Source organism: Anomaloglossus baeobatrachus, chromosome 4, assembly GCF_048569485.1.
Source record: "Anomaloglossus baeobatrachus isolate aAnoBae1 chromosome 4, aAnoBae1.hap1, whole genome shotgun sequence".
Classification (NCBI taxonomy): Eukaryota; Metazoa; Chordata; class Amphibia; order Anura; family Aromobatidae; genus Anomaloglossus; species Anomaloglossus baeobatrachus.
In genome coordinates, this window is record NC_134356.1 from 631,542,926 (window position 1) to 631,554,578 (window position 11,653).

General features: G+C 41.7%; 1 protein-coding gene across 1 annotated transcript in view; it reads left to right on the forward strand.

The window, feature by feature from the left end:
• The window catches only part of ADAM9 (ADAM metallopeptidase domain 9), a 162,642-nt gene extending 155,267 nt beyond the window's left edge, over nt 1–7,375 (forward strand). The window contains exon 22 of the mRNA XM_075346380.1: nt 1,175–7,375. Within this exon, the coding sequence (XP_075202495.1) occupies nt 1,175–1,253 (79 nt within the window). The 3' untranslated portion in view covers nt 1,254–7,375. The remainder of the gene's footprint in view (nt 1–1,174) is intronic.
• The last annotated feature ends 4,278 nt before the right edge of the window (nt 7,376–11,653 follow it).

The following is an 11,653-nucleotide window of genomic DNA, read 5'->3' on the forward strand; positions in this document are numbered from 1 at the left end:
GGGACAGGTGACTGACTCAGGTATAGGTGGACTGACTGAGGCAGGCAGGACAGGCGGGTATGGACAGGAATGGTGGGCACTGCAGGGGTACATAGGTATGGGAAGGCAGGTACTGGAGGTTGATACAGGGTTAACAGGACTGGATCTCAGACAATTATCTAGCTAGCAGATTGGAGACTGACTGAGTAACTAGAGATGTTGCACAGGCACCTCCCTTAATGGGAGGCTGCGTTAAATACACATTTCCTGGAAATGGCACACCGGCCCTTTAAGAGCCGAGCCGGTGTGTGCGCGTGCATCTTATCAGTACTCGCGGGAACCCTGTGTGGCATGTATAAGGCCTAGGAGTGGTAGGAGGCAGCACAGCACGTGGATGGCCGCGTGGCGGTGGAGGAGGACGCAACCCGGCCAGGCGGTTAGTAATTCGGCATCTCTGCAGAGACGCCGACGCTACAATAGGATGCACAAACTGGTGTATATGTATGTATGTATGTATGTATATATGTATGATATATTTGTGCGTGTGTGTGTATGTATGTGTGTGTGTATATATATATATATATGTATATGTATATACAATCACTAGTATATGCTGAGATTGCTATTTATACATCAGATAGGATACACTGAGACTGCTGTATATACATCACAGGATACATTGAGACTGTTGTGTATACATCACATAGAATACACTGAGACTGCTGAAGATACATCACATAGCTTACACAGAGACTGCTGTATATACATCACATAGGCTACATTGAGACTACTGTATATACATCACATAGAATACACAGACTGCTGTAGATATGTCACATAGGCTACATTGAGACTGCTGTATATACATCACATAGGATACACAAATAATACACATATTAAAAGATGTAAAAAAAAAAATAGTTGTTACCCATAGCAACCAATGAGCTAGAATCTTTCTGGTTGCTATAGGCAGCTATAGAATAAATATTGGGGCTTTGCTTTGCAACCAGCATGGCACATATGGCTGTTGATAAAGAAAATAGTTGACCATTAAGGGTTATGTCTATGACAGGGTAGAAAAATGAATTCTAGAAGATTTGGGGGTCGATGTGTTCACTGAGTTGGGACCATTGTATTGTATTGTCAGTGATACCTTGCAGAACTGTAAATTTATGTCTATTCATTATTTTTTCAGGCCTCCGCTTCCCAACCAAAGAGAAGCCGCGCACCCTAACATCGCCCCAGCACGTCCTCCGCCCGCCCCGCCGGTATAACGCTGCTTTCTCGGGTCAGCGTAGCCTTCTCTGACTTTACTAGGGTACATCTGTGTTTCCGAGAGACACGTCTTCGGTCATACTTGGGAGACAGATTGCGTTCAAGAGACATGAAGTCGGCCTTAAGACCTGTGGTGCTTGGATTTCGTAGCACGGACATAGATTCTCTGTTTACAGCGCGTGACTTCTGAATTGTCTGAGCAATCGTTCAACAACCTATTAGACGATCACATATGGACAAGTAGGATTTTGAAGGACCTTTTCAGATTTACCTGAATGGGGTTTTCAAGCCACAAAACATCCTCTCATCTGTACGACCCGATCAGGGGCCAAATATCATCAACCACATCAGTTAAACAAATTTTTCCACACTGGATCTTCAGTCCTCATCCATTTTTTTCTTTTGTTTTGGTATGTGTCTACAGCACCTATACTTAACTATGCGTCTCCATGGTAACAGACCGTAAACAAACAATGCACTCTGATTCCGCAGATACTCCCTTTTTCATCTGTGCTCTAATCCTTACTAACATGTGACTGGCTGTATTACTGCAGGATCGGCCCACACAGCGTTTGTTTATAGTCAGTTACCATGGCAACTTAAGGCCTAAGAAACCCTTTTAATTAATTTTAGATGCATTGGGCCAATTACATTTTGTGAAAGTGGCCATTAGCCTTAAAGGGTTTTTCCCATCTTAAAAAGTGATGGTATGTCAGTAGGAAATTTGTTGATATCCAACTGATGACACTGTCTGACAATTTTTTAATCTTTTTCAACCACTATGAGCTCCTATTTAAGGAAAAATAGGCATCCAAAGCCAACATGGAGGCGATGCCTAAAATATCCAATCAGAATATTCGAGACATTTGGTAATCAATTCTTTGTTACGGGCAATACTACTTTGTCTTAACTTGCACTAGTCCTGACCTATGACCCCCATCGTGTTTCCACTTAGTGGAGGTAGCCATTTTATATAGGAAATATTATTTCCCTATCCGGCATTTTCCCTTTACATTGTCGTAACAATGGTTCGAAATTCAATATGGCTGCCTTGATTGTACGGCCATCGTCACATAGATTTGACACTCCTCTCGGAATTGTTATACTGTGAAGCAATATAATGCTGAATGAGGTAAATCTCTTAGAATAACGAGAATGTTAAATTATTTTACTAACGGCTTTGGATTTTCTCTGATCTTATATATTTTCTGTATATTTCACCTGTTTGACCAGTGATTCTATATTAAGGTTTGGGTTAAGTCTGTCAATTTAGTATAATCCACCTACATACACTAAAGGTAGTACTGTAATTATATGTAATATGATAACTTAAAGGGGTGGTTCGGCCACTTAAAGTGGATTTGTTGTTGTAATTTTTTATTTCGTAAATCAATAGTACACATGGAAACAAACAACTTTGTAATATATGTTATCAGAGAAATCTGCTTCTTTCTTGTATTGGACTGAGCTTTCACTTTCAATTCAGGAGTAAAATCTGTATTTCGTGAAGACAGTTTTTCCCATTCCTGAGATAGGAGCTGGCAGTTGCAGCTCATACTATGGAGGAGCGAGGAACTTGAGGCAGACCCAGATATTCTGCTGCAAGTTCTTATGAAATGACAGTAACCCTTTAAATTTTTGTTTAAGATCTCCCAGAATAATGTAAAATAATAAATAATGCTCACCCTCCCATGCATACCATAAAAACGTTTTACAGATCCCTTTCTGGTCCCTGTTTTTTCTGCCCAGTCTAGATGGACACGTGTCCACTGTAACCAATCACTGGCTGTAACAGTGATTTTCTGATCACCACTGAGGCCCCTGATTGTCTGCAGCAGTCACATTTTCATGTAGCCCAAATAAATAATAATAATAATAATAGACTACGCAAGAAGTACAGAGACTGGTGGGGAAGCCGGTAAATGTTGTAACTGGAGCTGCATGGGACTAGTAATATTACTAGTAGTATTACGTATTTCTGGGAGATTTTTACAATATTAAAGTGTAACTGGCATTTCAGGAGAACTTGCAGCAGAATGTCACCAGGAGAACTTGCAGCAGAATGTCACCAGGAGAACTTGCAGCAGAACGTAATCTGGAGAACTTGCAGCAGATTGTCCTCAGAAAATCTTGCAGCATTATGTCCTCAGGAGAACTTGCAGCAGAATGTCCTCAGGAGAACTTGCAGCAGAATGTCCTCAGGAGAACTTGCAGCAGAATGTCCTCAGGAGAACTTGCAGCAGAATGTCCTCAGGAGAACTTGCAGCAGATTGTCACCAGGAGAACTTGCAGCAGAATGTCACCAGGAGAACTTGCAGCAGAATGTCACCAGGAGAACTTGCAGCAGAATGTCATCAGGAGAACTTGCAGCAGAATGTCATCAGGAGAACTTGCAGCAGAATGTCACCAGGAGAACTTGCAGCAGAATGTCATCAGGAGAACTTGCATCAGAATGTCGGTATCTGCCTCCAGCTCCTCCCTCCTCTTATTTCCATAAAACTTTAGGAGCACCAACTGTCATCTATTATCTCAGTAATGGGAAAGTCTGTATTTACTGACACATATTTGACCCGCAAATTGAGAATGAATTGATCCGTCCAGGAGGAGAAAGAAGCAGATCTCTCTAATCAGATATTTTACAAAGTTTCTCATTTTCATATCTACTATTGATTTGCGAGGAAGAAATTAAAATGCTGGTTACACTTTTAAGGAATTGGACAAGTTCTACAAAGTATTTTTAGGCTAGGTTCAGACTTGGCGGCGGAAATTATACAACTTCTACCTATAAGAGGAAACATAAATACATTACTCCTGAGACAAATTGAAGATGTCCCTATGTTAACACTAGTCCGGTACTCTGGCAGACCAGTTGGTGGCCATGTGGTCCAGTATCTAGGTAAAATCATCATGTTGTTCAATATTTTGTGACATATGTATGTGTTTTACACCAGAATACTGGTTTGAATACATTGATAGTGTTATACTTTGTTTTTACCGCGATCCCTCTTGACCATTTAGGAGCTCTAAAAATGATCATGTGACATGCAGACTGCATCACATGATCATGTTTAGCGCTCCCGGGATTATGTGACTCTACCAAACCACTACTACAATATATAGGAGCATTATATCCTTCACATTCTAGTATCAAGAATCCTTAGAATAGTCTCAGGTCTAAAGGAATCCCTCAAACTCTGAATGAGACACTAATTTTAACAGCAATTTTTGTTTTTTATGAATTTTTGAGGTTTTGATAAGAGTAGTTGATCCCACCCATGTCTACAGTGTGGAAGAGACTAGTAATTCAGACCAAGTGGATCATGGGCATCACCAAAATTTCTCATAGTGAATATAATATGGGAAGAACAGTTTTGCGTGTAGTGGTACGATTCAGTGTACATTTCCTTGAAAAGTAGAAGGGTCTGATCTTATGGTTAACGATCACCTAAAGATTAATAGAAACTCTGGTGGGGTTAGATGTCCCCTTTTTTCTATATATAATCCCATAAATTGTTGTATTAAAGTAGACATGCCTTCTCATGAACACCCCTTTAATATGACTTTTGGTTTTCCAGGCCCTTAATTTTCCTGTGAGACAGCTACTTTCTGCGAGACAGCTACTTCCTGTGAGATAGCTACTTCCTATAAGATAGATACTTCCTGTAAGACAGCTACTTCCTGTGAGACAGCTACTTCCTGTGAGACAGCTACTTCCTGTGAGACGGCTACTTCCTGTGAGACGGCTATTTCCTGTGAGACGGCTATTTCCTGTGAGACGGCTATTTCCTGTGAGACGGCTATTTCCTGTGAGACGGCTATTTCCTGTGAGACGGCTATTTCCTGTGAGACGGCTATTTCCTGTGAGACGGCTATTTCCTGTGAGACGGCTATTTCCTGTGAGACGGCTATTTCCTGTGAGACAGCTACTTTGTGAGACAGCTACTTCCTGTAAACTACTTCCTGTGAGATAGCTACTTCCTGTAAGACAGCTCCTTCCTGTGAGATAGCTACTTCCTGTAAGATAGCTACTTCCTGTGAGATAGCTACTTCCTGTGAGAAAGCGATTTCCAGTTAGCTACTCATTGTCCCACTGCAGCCACTACAGGTGAAATGGGGTATTACACATAACAGTTTTTGATGCCAAAGTGAGAATTTGTGCTTAGCTCATTGCGGGAAGGGGTCCCAAACAGCCAACTATCCTCAGTGATAACCTTGTGCCCTAATAGGAAATGGAGTGCCCCTTTAAATTCTCAAAAATTATATTCAACTGTGATATCAAATATGGCCACTGTACTTCTCCCACTTAGCCCTCAAGTAGCCATTCAGGACTCTCCAAATTTGAGTGGCACATTTAATGATAACCATATTGGTTTCCACCTTGCTTTCCCCCCTCCCCCGCAAAAAAAAAAAACAACTTAGACTTTTTATTTTCTAGTTTGTATGTTTAGAACCATGTGAATTACTTTTTTTTTTCTGCAGTAATGTACTTGAAGTAGATACGGATGAGACTTTTTGAAGAATGTACTCTTATAAATCACTGCAGTGTCTTCAGACGACTGTTTGTCTCGTGCCTCTAGATTGTGGAACATAACTTAATTTTTCAGCAAAATTATGACTGATCACTGTAAGAATAAATACAGGTGATGACAGGGATGCTTCGAAGAATATTAAAGGCAGCATACTACCACTCACATCAAAAGGTATCCAAAATGTTATACCTCGCTTAGTGCCAAGTGGGTGGGACATTCTCAGACGCCCCTTTGGCCCTGCTTGTGGTACAATACAGTGGAGGTTCAGTGCATGGAGTGTACCTTTAAGGGATTGCAAAGCAAATTTAGAGGGACATATAATGTTTTAAAAAATGTCTGCTTTTACAAGTCTTTACTAAGTGCACTGGCAGATTGTGCTATTCAATGGGTTTTCACTGTTTTTTTTCTTTGCCTTAAGTCGTGGTGTCTCCCGCTCCTCCAGGTTGCTTCAGACTTATTCAGGGGTGTGTGCAAAGTCATCTGACTATAAGACTCCACCCATGAGGGGAAATAGTTGAATAATTTCAACAGGGAAAGGTCCATCCTTGGATTTGGGGTTATCGGTGTTATTGGAAAGTTGGTAGTTTGCCTGGGAGAAGGATATCCTTGGATTTGCCCGACACTGCAATAACTTTAACTATTATGTTGCCCTTTTGATCCCCTAATCCTTTACCATAAATTATGTACTACTTCGCACTGCACTTATGTAAAGGGCCAACTCTGAACTATCATTGGACGGAGTCCAATCTTATCAAATAAGAAACTTCTCCAGTCTCCAGTGGTCCCTGGTATAAAGCAGGTCATACTTGTCCTATAAATCGTCCATTCCTATTAATGGAGGATGTAATTGTAGGATACACAGGGTCCGTTAAACACTAGAGCCCATGGCCCCTTGTGTCCACCTAATATTGTCCTTTGACTCAAATGTCACATGAAGCCACCTTGGCCAATCACGACTGAACTTCACCGCAGCAATTGACTGAACCTTTTAATGACTTTTAGTCATCGGACTGATGATGTTCCTAAAACCACTTTAGTTTTATTGTATTGTTTATTCACTTCTTACTTAAAGCAATCAATCGTATGTAACATGACTGGGAATGTTCTGTCTTGTTTCCTCTAATTGCAGTTCAGGAATTATCCCTATATTACAGGTTGACCCACCATATTAAATCACTCCGGTAGAAAGTAGGGTCTATAAGGTAACCCCATCCCTTCCGATTTGATGATCCCCTGAGGACCCTTCACCAACCCATCGAGAGACTCAAGAACTTGTTGAGTTTAATCCAAGCCTATCTACTCTTGAGCAGGGACTGGGGGTTCAAGGGTCCATTTCTTAGATGATGGGTCCATTTTGCCACGAAGCCCTCCATTTACAAGACTGTGTAAACCGATGTCTTGCAATTAGATAAAACTTGATGGCATTGCCAGGAATGATGATTTCTCACTATTTGTTTAGTCCCATGCCCATACTAATGTAATGTTATGTGTATGTTTGAAATTTCACTTGACTTTATTTGATTTTTTGAAGGGCTTTTATGAAGCGTGTAAAAACAAATACACTGTAATCAATAAAGAATGTTTTTATAATATCCTCCGCCTTCACTGTTTTTTTTACCCATCCTGTGAATACATGTTTATAGTTTGAAGACCCCAAATTATTGAGGTGTTCTCTCGTGCGGACAGGTACTGTTGGGTTGAGTATGAACCAAAAGTCAACACATCCCGTCAGCGGTCTTGGACAAGAACATCCTCCACGACCTCTCAAGTCTACGTATTATCCTGTCCCTGTATTCTTATTTTTATGATCTCCATGAAGGCAGGTATTTTTAACTTGTACAGGTTGATCCACCTCTTTATTACTGACGCAGATATATTTTATGTCCATTGGGATAATTTTTTTGCTTAAATTAACAGTTTTCTAGAATAGGTTATAACTTGCTGATCAATTGGTGTCCTGGGATCTGTGCCGATTAGCAGATCGAGGATTTTTTATAACCTATGACCATTTTTATCCCCGTTAAATAATTGAGCAGCCGTTCGGCGACCCAACTGCTGGTCTATGAATCTGCTATGTGGCTGCCATAATAGCTGAATGCAGCTCCATGGGGAATGAGTGGAGTGACACTTTTTAAAGTTCCCCATTCTGGTGATTGAATCATAGAATTATAGAGGTGTAAGGGACCTCAAGGGCCATCAGGTCCAACCCACTGCAAATGCAGGCTTTCCTAAATCTTCCCAGCCCTAGGTTTATCCACTTTCCGCTTGAAGATTTCCATTGATGGAGACCTCACTACCTCTCGTGGTAGCCTGTTCCACTCCCTGACTGCCCTCACAACCTCCCATGGTCGCTGTTCCACTCCCTGACTGCCCTCACTACCACTCGTGTAGCCTGTTCCACTCCCTGACTGCCCTCACTACCTCCCGTGGTCCCCTGTTCCACTCTGACTGCCCTCACTACCTCCCGTGGTCCCCTGTTCCACTCTCTGACTGCCCTCACTACCACTCGTGTAGCCTATTCCACTCCCTGACTGCCCTCACTACCTCCTATGGTCCCCTGTTCCACTCTCTGACTGCCCTCTTTTGGTGCCGATCTCAGTAGTTGCACCCCGATCAACAAGTTATGTATCCTGTGGGTAGGGATAATTTTCACAGGACAATCCCTTTAAGTCTTGATGGAATAAATTGCCAGTTCATCTGTCAATGTAGCCGAAATACCGCCCATTTGTGGTTGGCCAATGACTTTATGATTTTGAAGGATTAACCTACAGTGATGGGACATCTTGGGTTGGCCGAACCAAACTATGTACCAAGATGGCAGCCTTCATCAGTTGGAAAACCAGGTGGGTGAAATACTAGGCTAGCAATGTGAATATTGCCCAAATAAGTTTAAAAGGACAATGCTAATATATGTATTGAGGCTTGACTGGTTATATGTACAGAAGCCATGCATGATGGGACACTGTCGATACCATGACCGGTACTGACCGCTTTCATTCTTCTTTACTAAATAATTACCATACATTGAGTCTAAATTATACTGTCTGCCCTGAAGACAAAGTCCAGGATGTTAGTGGGACTTGTATGTACAGAATCCCATGGCTGTGTGTCCTGTTGGGAGCTGGTCACTCTCAGCCCTTACATTGCGGCCTATTTTAGACCCATGGTAAGGTTTTAATATTATAGAGTGTAGGTACTGTCCCAACCGGGTACACCTTGTCGTTGGTGGGATAGCTTTATGTTTTTTTTTATCAAAAACAGTGTTTACTAAGTACCCTATGTTTATATGCACTATGCTTTTATTTGGTTGCAGTAGGGTATATGTTCATAATTTTTCACTTGGTTTTTCCTTGTCTTATAGCCAGTGTGAACATGAGCTTACAAGCTCCATGTATACCATTTCATACTCCGGCTCAGTTTTCTGTTTTTATGTACTGAAAGCAAGAGCATCGGCTTAAGGGTGCTTTACACTCTGCAACATCGCTACCGATATATCGTCATGGTCACGTCGTTAGTGACGCACATACGGCGCCGGTAGCGACATCGCAGCGTGTGACACCAAGGAGCGACGATCAACGATCGCAAAATCGTTAAAAAACGGTGATCGTTAACACGTTGCTCCTTTCCTTAATATCGTTGCTGCTGCAGGTACGATGTTGTTTGTCGTTCCTGCAGCAGCACACATCGCTATGTGTGACACCGCAGGAACGACAAACATCTCCCTACCTGTGTCCACCGGCAATGAGGAAGGAAGGAGGTGGGCGGCATGTTCCGGACGCTCATCTCCGCCCCTACTTTGCTATTGGGCGGCCGCTTAGTGACGTCGTGGTTACGTCGCTATGACGCCGAATGCACCTCCCCCTTGAAGGAGGGATTGTTCGGCGGTCACAGCGACGTCGCTGACAAGGTATGTGTTTGTGACGCTGCCGTAGCGATAATGTTCGCTACGGCAGCGATCACCAAATGTCGCACATACAATGGGGGCGGGTGCTATCGCTCGCGATGTCGCAGCGTGTACAGTACCCTTTAGAGCAATAAACATACCATAACCTACCAAGTATAATGTAATTCTTGGACATACATGTTCAAAGCACATAGAAATAGCAGCACATATATCCATGAATTTATCACACTATAAATATGTGCAGATCCCACAATTGCATAGATAACCGTCATGTCACTTCCAATTCAGTCCAAACAGCATAAGTATTCATCATGTCATGAATAGATCTATTCTGTGTATAAAAAATAAAGTATTAAAACCAAAACACCAGAATTAAAAATTAAAAGAAAAAGTTCTCTCTATCACGTATTTTTAATTGTCAGTCCTATGTAGATTTTAGTACATTACCGCCTTACTATTACATGTGATCTGTTTTTTGGTGTAAAATGTTTTGTCACCTGTAGAGTTCATAAATATGTCACTATGTATGATATTGGGACAAGTGACACATGTGCCACATGGAATACATCCTCACAATGGGGTAGAATTAATACGCCCCAAAAATGTTCTGTTCACAGCACCCTCATAGTGGCTATTCACCAAATGATCACGTAGATTCATCAATCGTCTGATTGTAATGTTAGGCCTCACGGGGATAATCTTTGACCGGACTGACCCGCAATATGGGCCACGCATTCATGGCATCAATCTCTGAGTGATGTCCGGTAATAAATCGGACCTGATTAGCAGACTCACGTTACAGGTTAAAAAGGTTAAAAAGCCCTCCGTCCATCTAGTTCATCCTTCCTCCACCAATTACATTTTGTCATCAAGTCATTTATAACCAACAATGTTATGTGTACTGAGGAAATCATCCAGCCCTTTTTTAAAAGCTGTTATAGTATCTGCCATTACTACCTCTTGTGGTCGGCATTCCACAGCCTGACTGCTCTAACTGTAAAGAACCCTTTCCTATTTAGCTGTCAGAATCGCTTTTCTTCCACTCGCAGTGAATGCCCCCTGGTCCTTAGTATTGTCTTTGGAAGAAATAAGTCATGTGCCAGTCCTTTTATATTGACCACACATGTATTTATACATATAAATGAGATCTCCTCTGAGACGTCTTTTTTTCGAAGCTAAACATATCTAACTTTTCCAACATGTCATCATATCGGGGCCTCCATTCCTTGTAATAGTCTAGTTGCCGTCTTTGAACTGACTAACTTCTAAATGTCCTTTTTAAAATGTGGAGCCCAAAACTGGATCCCATATTCCAGATGTGGCCTTACAAGTGATTTATAGACGAGTAACAATATGTTGGGATCACGGGATCTAATCTCTCTTTTTATACACCCTAAAATCTTGTTTGCTTTAGCAGCTGCTGCCTGACATTGAGTGCTGCTGCTCAGCTTATTTGTAATGAGAATACCCAAGTCCTTCTCCTGTTCTGTAGCCCCAAGTTTACTTCCATTTAATGTATACGCAGATATAGGATTACTCCGTCCTAGGTGCATTACTTTGCATTTATCAACATTAAATCTCATTTGCCAAGTATCTGCCCATTCTGACATCTTATCCAGATCTTTTTGTAATATTATACTATCAAGGTCAGTTTTTAATATCCTACATAGTTTGGTGTCATCCGCAAAGACTGACACTTTACTATCAATCCCATCCACAAGGTCATTAATAAAGAGATTAAAAAGAATCGGTCCTAGCACAGATCCCTGCGGCACCCCACTGCTGACTATAGCCCATTTAGAGAATGTACCATTTATGACTACTCTTTGTTTCCTATCTTTTAGCCAATTCCTTACCCAGTTGCATATAGTTTCCCCTAGTCCTTGCTTCTGGAGCTTTAGTATAAAGGCCGCTTTACACACTGCGATATCGGTATGACCGTGTCACACAAAATCGCCCGGACCCG